This window comes from Molossus molossus, unplaced genomic scaffold (assembly GCF_014108415.1).
Source record: "Molossus molossus isolate mMolMol1 unplaced genomic scaffold, mMolMol1.p scaffold_m16_p_20, whole genome shotgun sequence".
Taxonomy (NCBI): Eukaryota; Metazoa; Chordata; class Mammalia; order Chiroptera; family Molossidae; genus Molossus; species Molossus molossus.
Genome location: NW_023425356.1, coordinates 28,785,982 through 28,799,174, shown reverse-complemented (window position 1 = coordinate 28,799,174; position 13,193 = coordinate 28,785,982). Strand labels below are relative to the sequence as shown.

General features: G+C 45.1%; 1 protein-coding gene across 1 annotated transcript in view; it reads right to left on the bottom strand.

Annotated features, from left to right (window-relative positions):
* Positions 1 to 11,439, bottom strand: part of LOC118636912 (sodium/potassium-transporting ATPase subunit alpha-4) — a 38,016-nt gene extending 26,577 nt beyond the window's left edge. Inside the window, exons 1-7 of the mRNA XM_036271844.1 lie at positions 11,296 to 11,439; positions 11,068 to 11,127; positions 8,337 to 8,540; positions 7,627 to 7,740; positions 4,752 to 4,886; positions 4,359 to 4,476; positions 440 to 708 (exon numbers count right to left, since the gene is read on the bottom strand). Coding sequence (XP_036127737.1) covers positions 440 to 708; positions 4,359 to 4,476; positions 4,752 to 4,886; positions 7,627 to 7,740; positions 8,337 to 8,540; positions 11,068 to 11,127; positions 11,296 to 11,439 — 1,044 coding nt within the window. The remainder of the gene's footprint in view (positions 1 to 439; positions 709 to 4,358; positions 4,477 to 4,751; positions 4,887 to 7,626; positions 7,741 to 8,336; positions 8,541 to 11,067; positions 11,128 to 11,295) is intronic.
* Positions 11,440 to 13,193: the final 1,754 nt, after the last annotated feature.

Genomic DNA, 13,193 nt, shown 5'->3' with positions numbered 1-13,193 from the left:
GCGCGATCTCCCATGGACTTTGTGCAGGAGAGTCAGCATTGGCTGGAAAGTTGAATTTATATGGGCTTTGCAGTCCTTTCCAATAAGATTCTATGATTCTAAATCAATCTCCCTCTATAAATTGATGAATAAATTGAGGCCCGGAGGTAAGTGGTTTGGACAAGTTCACCAGCCAGGACTGGAATTCACTCCCCGAGACTTATAATCTGATGTTTCCTGCATTGCAACTCACTTCCTTTCTCACTGAGAAGAAAAGAGGGCACCAGAAAATAAGGGTGGAGGAAGTAAAAGTAATTTGGAAGTTAAATGATTTTACATCTGTATACACATCAGGGGTACTCTGTGCTTGGCAGGTTGGACAATGAAAGAGATACTAGTGATTTCATTTCCCTGGAGTGGTTTGTCTGCCCTGAGGCCACCCTCTACCCTGGCTACTCACAGTAACAGTGGCCAGCAGCCCCTCAGGGACATTGGCCACAATGATGCCAATAAGGAAAATGACAGCCTCCAGCCAGGTGTAGCCCAAGATAAGGGAGAGCCCAAAGAAAAAGAAGCCAAGGAAGATGGCCACTGAAGTGATCAGATGGATGAAGTGTTCAATCTCTGTAGCAATGGGAGTCTTGCCAACTGCCAGGCTTGAGGTCAGGGTGGCAATGCGGCCCATTATTGTGGAGTCTCCAGTAGCAATCACGATGCCTCGGGCTGTCCCTGCGGATGAAGGGGGAATCTCAGTTAGAAAGGATGTTGGGTTTGGTTAATACAAAAGCTGTCAGTGGTCAAAAACAAGGTGGAAACTCAAGGGCCTCTGAGAGGTTATTATGTTCTATTCTCATATTTAGCTTATACAAATAAGGGTCTCCTACTGTTAACAAAAAAAAAAAAATCTCTGAAGAGATTTTACAGTTCTCCAGAGATACCCAATTTTATTGCCTGATTGTCTTCACTGTCAAGAATGTAAATATCTTCTATTGTCTATTTATTTCTTCTTTTGCCCTAAGCAACGGAAAGTTTCTAGATCCCCAGGATTAGTGGTAACTCATCTGCTAGAGTCCTATGTTCCATTATCTTCTTATTCTCTAACCCACTGGTTCTCAGCTGGGGACAATTTGCCCCCTAGGAGACATTTGACAATGGAGACAATTTTGGTTGTCACAACTGGGTGGGAGGGGGTTGCTCTTGGCATCTAGTTGAGAGAGGAGAGGGATGCTAACTATCATGCTATCCCCAGGGAAGCCCTCCTCTCTCCAGACAATAAAGAATTATTCTGCCCAAATGTCAATGGTGTTGAGGTGAGAAACCCTGCTCTGACCTGAGCCCCCTCCCTGCTTTTCTGGCTGGAGTCAGTCTGACCCCTGCTGGGTAGGATAGGCCATCACAGCCAGGCTCCTGGGCTCTTCCCTCCACCGCACTGCCCACAGTCAGAAGGGGAGCGCGACGTCATGCTTGGCTTTCACACACCTGATGCAGGCCACTCACCTGTGTGGCTTGAAATGAGGGGCGTGGCAAGGTTCTTTACTCCAGATAATTCTTCCTGCTTCGCTATGATGGCTGAATTAAAGTCACAGCCAGATTTGCCCAGAAAAGCAACATATTATAGAAATAGTACTTATTTTAGAACCAGGAAGACTCAGGGTTGGAAGTTCAACTTTCTAATGTTTCAGCTGTGGGTCCTGAGGCTAGTTACTTAAGTGCTCTGAGATGAAGGTTTCATCGTCTTTAAAATGGGATGGAAGCACCTACAAAACTGCGACAAATGAATGTTTGTAAAAGAGACTAGAAGAGGGTTGGGTACATAGTAGGAACTCATATATTAATGTATTTCTTTTCTTCACTTAGAAGAATTCAGGGTCTCCAGAAAGGCAGATATATAAGCACATGTGTAATTTGCAGGGGCAGCTCCCACAATATCTAACATATATTTCCAAAGTCACCTTCAGCTAGATGAGTCTCAGAACAGGGTCGGGCATGGACAGCAGACATGTTAGGTCAATGTTAGGTGAAGGTTCTGGGAGGGTCACAGTCTGAGCCATTCTACAGATGAGTTTCAGACTGGCTGCAGAGGCATTCCTTGAGCTTTGTGGAAGGAAGATACTAAAATAATTGAGAGGTGCTGGAAGGGTTTTATATTTTGGAGGAGAGGAGAGTATGGTATCACCTATATTTATAGACTGTTCCATAGTTTAGTCTAGTTCTTCATTTTCATTCCATCTGCTATGATTCCCCCAGGCTTGGAGAGAAGGGATTTAATAACTAATCTCAATGTGTCTAGAGACAGGGTGGGTTGATGTCAACCTTGGGGAAGGTTAAGAAGGCCAAACTTCCTTTATCCCATTATAACCTCCTATATAATGCCAGAGAAATAAAAAGCTTGGGCCCCCCATGAAGATGCATGAGAACCCAATGGGAGATGTTTGCACCAGTAGCCCTGTCCAAGTCCACAGAGATAAAAGCAGGGAGGCAAAATTCTAGGATAAAGGTCAAAGTTATGCAACTAGTTTGCAGACTGCACAGAAATCCCTCAATTTAACAGTCAAGAGCTCCCTCAGCCTGGCTCCACCCACTTGGTCACATCTTGGATCCCTCTTGTTCCCTCCTAAAGCCTCCTGCATTCTAGCCAGATCCTTGTTTCTCAGATGGAATGCCACCACCCACTTCCCCTCTTATCCAAAGCATATACTTTGCTGATAAAAAATTTACTATGAAAGGAAAATTTGAGCAAATTTCTTCCTGAAATTTAATAATAGAAACTAGTGTTTTTTAGAGAAAGCTTGCTAACTTGCATTTTTCCCTTCAAATTTTTAAAAAATTATTTGAATCTATATTTTATTTTCTAGTTGGATTCTTCCTCTTCTTCTCCTCCTTCTCCTCCTTCTCCTTCTCCTTCTTCTTCTTCTTTTCTCTTCTCTCTCTCTCTCTCTCTCTCTCTCTCTCTCTCTCTCGTGTTAATCTTCACCCGAGGATATTTTCCCATTGATTTTTAGAGAGAGTGGAAGGGAGGAAGGGAGAGAGACACAGATCGGTTGTGACCAGAGGTCAAACCTGCAACCCAGGTACATGCCCTTGACCAGGAATTGAACCTTCTACCTTACAGCCTACCGGCTGATGCTGTAACTGTTGAGCTAAACTGGTCAGGGAAGATTCTTTTTCTCACTTAATGTTACTCTTATTCTATAAGATAATTCCAAATAAACTAATTTGATTATCAGAGAGGTCATGAAGAAGCTTTATTCCTGAGAAGGGTCTGTGGAAAGAGCATGTGTTCTGATGACAAGCCTGCATTAGAATCCTTGACCCTCCTCTTTTCTGTTGAGTTGTGCTCTTGGTACTGCATTTAATTTCTTTAACCCTTAGCCTTTTGTGTGTAAAATAGAGATAATATCTATTGTACAGTGTTGTGAGAATCAGAGTTATCTGTGGCACTTGACATATACCGGACATTCAACTTTAAAAATAGTTATTTCTGCCCTGGTCAGTTTGGCTCAGTGGTTAGAGCGTCGGCCTGTGGTCTGGAGAGATTCGGGTTCGGCTTCCGCTAAGGGCACGTACCTCGGTTACAGTTTGTCCCCAGCCCTGGTTGGGTCGTGTGGGTGGCAGCCACTTGATGTGTCCCTTTCACGTCGATGTTTCTATCTCTCGCTCTCTCTCTCCCTCCCTCCCACTCTATCTGAACAAAATACTGAAAAATGTCCTCAAGTGAGGATAAAAATAGCTATTTCTTAGATACATTTATTCTTAAGTCTGAATAATGATTTTAATGTGTGTTCCAGAGAGCGATGCAGACCTCCTAAAGGGAAAAGATGATGAAGAAGTTGACATAATGATACTGAGTCCATTGTTGCCACTTTGGCCAGAACTGCCTCCCAGTTCAAGGATGTCCAAGATACTAGAAGCACAGCCGAAGTGTGAAAGGCACCTCTGGGAACTCAAATTTCCAATGCCCAAATCCTCTTTGGAACAGTGAGAAGATAGGGTTTACCCCAGGATAAGAATGAGCTAGCGGGGCTGAGTAATTTTCCTCCTGTCTGTGCTATTTCCAGCTTATAGAGCATAGTCTATCCACTAGCCAGAATAATAATAGGGCACTTACAATGGGTTAGGCCTTGTGCTAAGCATTTTATGTGTATTATTCCTTTAATCCACATAAAAATGTATAGGGTAGCGACATTTAGTATCATCGTCGTGCAATGTGAAAATGATGGCTTTGACCTTTTACCCAAAGGTCATACTGCTCATGAATAATGGAGAACCTTGACTACTTACCAGCTGTTACCTACCCTACTACCTTTAGAAGATAAAGACTTCCTGAAATCTTTCAAACTCTGCTTTTGAATCCAGAATATTTATAATGCAGTATTCACCTTCCACACAGTTGGTGGAGAAGAAGCAGATGTTTCGCGTCTCCAGAGGATTCTCATGGGTGAAATCAGGAGAGCGGCTTTGGGGCTCCGACTCTCCCGTCAAGGATGAGTTGTCCACCTGAGATGGGAAGGAGGATCAGTGGTCACAAGGAAAAAAAGATTCATTTAGAAAGATGACACAGCTTTATTGGACATCAACATCATCAATACTGACATGCAGAGAGAAACATACATTTACACACAAGCATCTATTGTCTCTAATCTCAAATGTGCATTGGTAACTTCTCCAGGTTCTGAATAATAAGATCAGTACTTTCTTTCACTGAGTCCGGGTCGCCACAGTGCCTCAAGGCCAGGCTTGGCTCCTTCTCCTAGCTTTCCACACCCCCTTACCTTACATCCATCTGCAGAGATGATCCTGATGTCAGCGGGGATTCGGTCTCCACCCTTCACTTCTACTAGGTCTCCCACCACTACATTTTGTACATCGATTTGTATCTTCTCTCCACCTCGAATTACTAGAGCTTGCTGTGGGAAGATAGTACGGGGTCATTTCCAAAGCTTTCCGTTCCCCCAGTCCTGCTCCAGGCCTACAACCTCTTGTTCCTGGTCTCCTTCCTTCAGACTCCCCTTTCTTTAAAAAATTTTTTTTTTTCCCCTTTATTGATTTTAGAGAGAAAGGAAGTGAGAGGAAGAGAGAGACAGAAACATTGATGAGAGAGAACATTGATTGGCTGCCTCCTGCATGCCCCACACTGGGGATCGGGCCCACAACCTGGGTATGTGTCCTGACCGTGAATTAAACTGGAGGCCTCTTTGTGCGTGGGTTGATGCTCAACCACTGAGCCACACCGGCCGGACCAGACTCCCCTTTCTTACACTGTCACTCACCACATCATATTTTTAAAATTACTAAATGTATTAGGGTAACATTAGGCCCTGGTCAAGTAGCTCAGTTGGTTAGAGAGTTGTCCTAATATGCCAAGTTTACAGGTTCTATCTCTGGTCAAGGCACATGCAAGAATCTATCAATGCATGTATAAATAAGTGGAACAACAAATGGATGTCTCTTTCTCTGTCTCTCTCTGTTTCTCTGTCTCTGTCTCTTCTCTCAAAACAATAAATTAAAAAGATTTAAAAAAGAAAAACAAATGTATTGGGGTAACATCGGTGAATAACACGATCTAATTTTCAGCTGTACAAGAATATAATTCTTGAAGGGCTCGTTGACAGATTGCAAATTCTTTTTTTTTTTTTTTTATCCTCACCCGAGGATATTTTTCCATTTTTTGTACAGATAGAGTGGGAGGGAGAGAGAGAGAGAAATATCGATGTGAAGGGACACATCGAGTGGCTGCCACCCACACGACCAATCAGGGCCGGGGACAAACTGCAACCGAAGTACGTGCCCTTAGCCGGAACCGAACCCGGGTCTCTCCGGACCGCAGGCCGACACTCTAACCGCTGAGCCAAACTGGCCAGGGCAACAGATTGCAAATTCTTACCATTGCTGTTTGCAGGGCTCTTTGCAACGTGATGTTGACATTTCTCCCACTAAGAGATGGGGTCTATCTTTACAAACCTACACTTAGGCTTGGCTGTCACTTGCTTTGGCCCATAGGACATTGGCCATTGTAATGCAAACAGAGGCTTAAGAGTGCTTGCACAATGGGGCTTGCCCTGTTGTCACTGGACATCTCTCTGCCGCCACACTGAACATGCCCACGCTAGCCTCCTGGAGGAAGAGAGAGCATGAGGAGAAAGACCCTAGATGGCCCCAGTAATCTCAGCTGAGACCCCAGACATGTGAATGAGGTCCTCTAATACCATCCAGCATCAGCTAAATTCAACTCAGATCAGAAGAACAGCCCAGCCATAGAACTGTGAGAAATAATGTTGTTTTGAGCCACTGTCTTAGGTGGCTTATTAGGTAGCAAAAGCTAACGGATAGTTTCCAAACTCCTAGTTCATTCTACCAAAACATTTCCCCAGAGCTCTGACTGAAGGAAGGAACTAAGTGATGTTCACACCAAAGTGAGAAGAGAATGCTGGGCTATAACGCTAGAACACGATCATGTTGTTGGAAATGTTGAAACCTGTTCCTTTCTCAGTTTCCAGCCCTGTGCCTAGAAACCTCTTTCTATGGTCGTATTATTATTGTTTTTTAAATTAATTAATTTATTTTTGTTACAGATGTTTCTCCTTTCTCCCCCACTGTCTCCCCCCTCCCCGCCCTGTCCCCAGCTTTGTTGTCCACGTCCATTGTTCATGCACACATGCATATAAGTTCTGTGGTTGATCTCTCCCCCACCATCCCCTCTTCTGGGGATTGTCAGTCTGTACCCCACTTCCACGTCTCTGGGACTACCCCATTCCTCAGACTGTTATGTTCATTATATTCCACAGAGATCATATGATACTTGTCTTTCTCTGTTTGGCTTGTTTCGCTTAGTATGGTCATATTATTTTCAGGTACTTAAATAAACGAAAACCCCTTTTTATCTGAAAGTAATCTAAACTTTTAGAAAAGCTGCAAGAATAAAAACCACACCAAAGATGCCAGTATAACCTTTACCCAGATTCACCTTTTAACATCTTATCCCATTTGCTTTGTCATTTGTTCTTTGTCTCTACATATGGGTGTATGTAGACTTTTTTTCCTGAGCCATTTGAGGGTAAGTTACACACATCATGATCTTTTATTCTCCATGCTTCAGGGTTCATCTCCCAAGAAGAAGGATCTCAAATAACTATAATATAGTTTATCAATTTCAGTACATTTCACATTGACACAACATTTTAATCTGTCTGCATCCCAGTTTTGTCAATGGACCCAGTATATCTTTTACAGCATTTTTCCCCTTCCAACACGAGTCAGTCGAGGGCCAGGCATTCCAGTCAGTTGTCATGCTTCTTTCCTCTCCTTTAATCTGGAACATGTCCACAGTTGTCCTTTGTCTTTAACGTCACTGACATTGGAAGAATCTAGCCTCCCCAACTTCCTCTGTCCTTTTTTAAAAAATGAAAGGTTCTCATTTGGAGTTTCATTTTATGCCCATTAGGTGCAAATGCATTCTAGAGCAGACCACTTCATAGGTGATGCTGTGCCCTTCTCAGGGTACTTTTAAGACCAGATAGAGAAAAACCTAAGTGAGCCTCCCTCTCCTCCAGCGTCACTCAGCTCACTCATTGTAGAACATTATTCTTCCAGGGACTTAATAACTGTGCATTTGGCCATGTTGCTTACCTCCTCTCACATCAATCCTACCTGAGGCACCAAGTTCTTAAAAGACTCCATGATTCTGGAACTCTTGGCTTCCTGATAATAGGAGAAGCAGCCAGTGATGATGACCACAACGGTTAACACAATGCCCAGGTACAGCTGGGGGGAGGGAAAGAAAGGGCTTATCAGCAGATCCTTTCATTCCTCTTCGTCCTCAGAAAATTGCAATGAGAATAGTCATCTCTCCAAGTGCAGGAAACCATAGGACTCAGTTGGAGAGTTCAGGGGCCGAGAAGAATCTGAGACAGGGCTGGCTCACTTGGCTTCCTGGTGAAGGAACCCCAAGCTACAGTGAAGGGCCAGCAAAATCCCAGGACCATGAAGGCCTACATTCTGCTCTCTAAGAAGGCTGTTTATGGGGTGTGTGGGGGCAGATACTGAGGGAGATGGGGAGGAAAGAAGAAGAGATTAAAATTCTGAGAAAGAGAAAGGGACTTCAAAGTGCTATGATGATCAGTTGGGAAGATGATCAAAGGAGAGCAAGTTTCCAGGGGAATCATGTATCTCAGTGAGTGGGATCATGCCTTTACGGGGAGAAGATCAGGGAAGCCAGGAGGCACTGAGGGCTCCCTTAGAAAGTCCTGGGAGACCTAGGGATTTGGGTCAGAGGGCTCAGGAGTGCTAGGCTGCTGAGCAGAAGAGTGTCAGGGGCTAAGCAGAGGCTGGGCTGGGCAGTAGTAGTTGAATAGACTCACATTGTCTTTGGTAAACTCCTTACTATGATGTGTCTGGATGCCAAAGGCCAGGAAGCAGAGAATGGCACCAATCCACAGGAGGGTGGAGAAGCCACCAAACAGTTGTTTACAGAATTTCATCCATTCTGGAGTGGTGGGGGGTGGGGTAAGTGTATTTGGTCCATCTCGAATCAGGATTTCCCGTGCTTGTTCGGGCCTAAGGCCCTGTATAAAGAAGAAATAAAAATGGGTAAAAAATCATGAGCGGGGGGTGGGGGGGGCAGCTATAGCAAAGGGGAACCTGACTTCAAAACTCAATCTGCCACAGAGCCCAAGGATGGGTCTAGAGACCAATGAAGTTCTCTAAAGATCAGGCTAGAAGTTCTTCCTACAAGACAAATGGGATTTTAAAATGTGTATTATAGAAGGGATATCATTGAGCATGCTTACATAAGATGAAGTTTTAGTTTATGGATTGATTCACAAGCCTCTTGTCCTCACCGGAGGACACTTTTTTTTTTTTTTTTTTTTTATCCTCACCCGAGGACACTTTTTCATTCTTTGTTCAGATAGAGCAGGAGGGAGAGAGAGAGAGAAACATCGATGTGAAAGGGACACATCGAGTGGCTGCCACCCGCACAACCAACCAGGGCCGGGGACAAACTGCAACCGAGGTACACGCCCTTAGCGGGAACCGAACCCGGGTCTCTCCGGACCGCAGGCCGACGCTCTAACCGCTGAGCCAAACCGGCCAGGGCCCGAGGACACTTTTTGATATTTTGTTCAGCTAGAGTGGGAGGAAGAGAGAGAGAGAGAAACATCGACATGAAAGGGACACATTGAGTGGTTGCCACCCGCACTATCCAACCAGGGCCGGGGACAAACTGCAACCGAGGTACGTGCCCTTAGCGGGAACCGAACCCAGGTCTTTCCAGACCGCAGGCCAACGCTCTAACTGCTGAGCCAAACTGGCCAGGGTTTTGAATACCCATCTTGGTCCTGGCACTGTGGTAAGATACCAAAATGAGTAAAAATGGTCCGTAGGCTTATGGAGCTCTAACTCTGGTGGGGATAATTTATAATATAGAAATAATATGCAAGGCTATGTAATAATGGGGTACACTACGGAATGTTGATAACATGTAGATTGCTCACACTTTGACTCTCTAGTTAAGAAGTAGGAAAAAAACCCCAGCTAAATACATGAATGCATAGATTCTCACTTTAGCCTTGTGCAAGCTTGCATACTTTTTCCTCTGACAGCAAATGATAGTAGAACCTACTAGAGGAATGGAAAACACATTCTCTTTAATCCCCATCAGCCACTCCCTAACCTCCCACTGAAAAAAGAAACACTTTTAATAAAAACAGGACAAGCCTCCTATGCTCGTCCTTGGTTACCAGATGAAGCCCCTCCAGTGAAGAAGTTCTAGATCTAAGAGCAGCTTACATTTTGAAGTTTGGTGTTTGAGGTTTTATCCATGGTCATTGTGATAGTGGCTATTGTAGCAGCAGCAGTAGTAATAGTAATAGTAGTAATACATGATTTTACTGTTAAACCAGTGGTTCTCAATGTAGTCTGGAAAGACCTGGGTTCGGTTCCCTTTCATGAGGGTCCACATGTTCAAACAATTTCATAATAATACTAAATTGTTGTTTGTCTTTTCAGTCTTGTTCTCTTGAATGTGCAGTGGAATTTTCAGAAGGCTACATGACACATAATATTGCAACAGATTTAATACTGAAAATATATGAGAATCTAGCTGTCTTCTATTAAAAAGCTAGCCATTAAAGAGGCTTGCAGCCCTGGCTGGTTTGGCTCAGCGGTTGGAGAGTCGACCTGTGAACCAGAGAGTCCTGGGTTCGGTTCTTGCTAAGGGCACGTGCCTTGGTTGAGGTTTGTCCCCAGCCCCGGTTGGGGTCATGTGAGTGGCAACCACTCGATGTGTCTCTCTCACATTGATGTTTCTCTCTCTCTCGTCCCCCTCTCTCCCTCCTGCTCTGTCTGAAGATAAATGCAAAAATGTCCTCGAGTGAGGATAAAAAATAAAAATAAATAAAATAAAGAGGCTTGCAGCCCTGACAGTTTGGTTCAGTGGTTAGAGTGTCGGCCTGTGGTCCAGAGAGACCTGGGTTCAGTTTCCGCTAAGGGCATGTACCTCGGTTGCAGTTTGTCCCCGGCCCTGGTTGGGTTGTGTGGGTGGCAGGCACTCGATGTGTCCCTTTCACGTCGATGTTTCTCTCTCTCTCTCTTCCTCTCTCTCCCTCCCACTCTATCTGAACAAAAAATGGAAAAATGTCCTCGGGTGAGGATAAAAAAAGAGACTTGCAAAAATGAAAAATGCCACTAAATCTTTTTATTCTGAAAAACAGTTATTTGTCATATAATTATTATTTATCTTAATATGTACATGATGGGTTCACTCTTGTTTTAAAGTGAATTAGAAAATATTTTTAAATTTCTCTATTTTAATTTCTAATATGATAATGATGGAGGATGTAATCTACATAAGCAAAGCTCTTTGGGTTCTTTGATAATGAATGAGTGTAAAAGGGTCTTAGGGACAAAGGTGTGAGAAGTGTTGCTGTAAACCACGCTTCTATTCTTTTGTCTAATTCTGAGCTTCCTTTGGGACAGTAGCCATTTTCATCTTCTGCCGAGTGTGTGGCCTGTGGAACTTGCCCTGGTGGAGGTTAAGGGTCAGGGATTTTGTCCTGGTGGGAGCCTCCCCCAGGGAGTTTCTTCGCTCACCTTTGTCAGGTCCACCGAATACTTGGTACTCAGCTGCTCCAAGGTTAATTTGTGATCGTTCTGAGAAGACAGCAGAGTCACTGAGGGAGAGGTGGTGACCCTTGGTCATTTCCAGGGGAGGGGGAGAAACACTTGGGGGAAGTGGCCTGTGGGTGAGACGTTCAAGGCTGAGGGTTGAAGGATGTTTTCAGAAAGCAATCTGGTCAGCCTCCACTTGGGTTTTCTCACCATGGACGCCTCCTTCTTCAGGTCCTCCATGTCTATCTTCTTTTTTTTCATCTTTCTTTGACCACTTCTGGGCCTCCTTCGAAGTCTCGGGCTGGGGTTCTCCTCACCGGGAGTCACGGCTCCCTTTCTCCCCCCAAGTCCCATGGTTGTCCCCGGGTAGAGCTGACCGGCTCAGTGGGTGGGAAGAAAGCAGACACTGGGAGAGAGGGAGCAGAGGGGAGGAGGGGCAGGGGGTGAGAGGGGCAGGAGTGGAGGGGGAGGGGACAAACTGCTGGGGAGGAGAAGCGGGAGCAAAGACAAGGTGGAATGGAGAAGTCAGGCCGTGCAGACCCGAAGGGAGGCCGGAGGGGGAGGGTGAAGGGGGAAGCAGTCAGACGGGGAGGTGTCAGGGACAAGGAGGGAGGGGTAGGAAGCTCCCGGCCCCAGGAGAGTTACTAAGAGGCGAAAGGGTGAGGAGATGGGCTGAGGAAAGGAAGGTAAGGGCCTGGGGGAAGAATGGGTGGATGGTACTGATGTGCCTAAGTGAGGATGCCACAGGGCCCTGAGCAGGTGGGCAAAGCTGTGGGCGTGAGGGGCCAGCTGGGCTTCAGGGCATTGTGGGAGCCCCCGCCCTAGCCCCGGAGGTCACCATGGCAACAAGCCAGGGCTGCCATCACAAAGGCTTGGTGAAAGTTCTGAGAACCCGGAGGTCTCAGTCTCTGGGTGTGAGAGTGGTTGGAGCAGGTTCTGCCACAGCGTGAATTTGAGGGTAAAACTAGAGCAGACCCCCAGTTTGGTATTTAGAAGTACCTTAGATAGGTGACTCAAAAAATAAAGCAGGCCCTCTGTGTGCGAGCATATTTTACTGAGGTGCACTTCTCCACCAACACTGACTTGGTGCGTTCAGTTTTATGAGATCAGATTGCAGAATAGGTCAGGTCTTGCTGGAGCTTTTAAATCAGTTCTGAATCTGAATCCTGCCTCCTCCGCTTACCAGTCGTGTAGCTGAAAATTGTCACTTGGGTCCGCTATGTCTTAAGATCTATTAGGGTAAATATGCCAGCATCACAGTTATCTACTCATTTACTTCATAATTGTAAAAAACTCTGATGTTCTTGCCTGATCACTCTTGCAGCTGAATGTCACACCCAACGTTTTATAAAAATTTTTAATTGAAATTGGATCAACTCTTTAAAATTTATTATTTTTCAATTACAGTTGCCATTCAATATTATATTAGTTTTGCCCGGCCGGTGTGGCTCAGTGGTCAAGCATCAACCCATGCACCAAGAGGTTGCTGGGTCAATTCTCCGTCAGGGCACATGCCCAGGTTGTGGGCCCAATCCCCAGTGGGGGGCATGCAGGAGGCAACCAGTCGATGTTCTCTCTCATCAATGTTTCTATCTCTCTCTCCCTCTCCCTTCCTCTCTCTCTAAAATCAATAAAGAAAAAAAAATTTAAAAATTGCGCCCTGGCCGGTTTGGCTCAGCGGTTAGAGCGTTGGCCTGCGGTCCGGAGAGACCTGGGTTCGGTTCCCGCTAAGGGCACGTGCCTCGGTTGCAGTTTGTCCCTGGCCCTGGTTGGGTTGTGCTGGTGGCAGCCACTCGATGTGTCCCTTTCACGTCGATGTTTCTCTCTCTCTCTCTCTCTCTCTCCCTCCCACTCTATCTGAACAAAATATGGAAAAATGTCCTCCGGTGAGGATAAAAAAAATAAAAATTGTATTAGTTTCAGGTGTCCAGCATTGTGGTTAGGTATTTATATAACGTACAAAGTGATCCCCCTGTAAGTCTGGCACCCTCCTGACAACATACATAATTATTACAATATTATTGGCTCTATTCTGTATGCTGTGCTTCACATCCTGTGACTATTTTATAACTGCCGTTTTGTACTTCTTAATCCCTTCATCTTTTCAC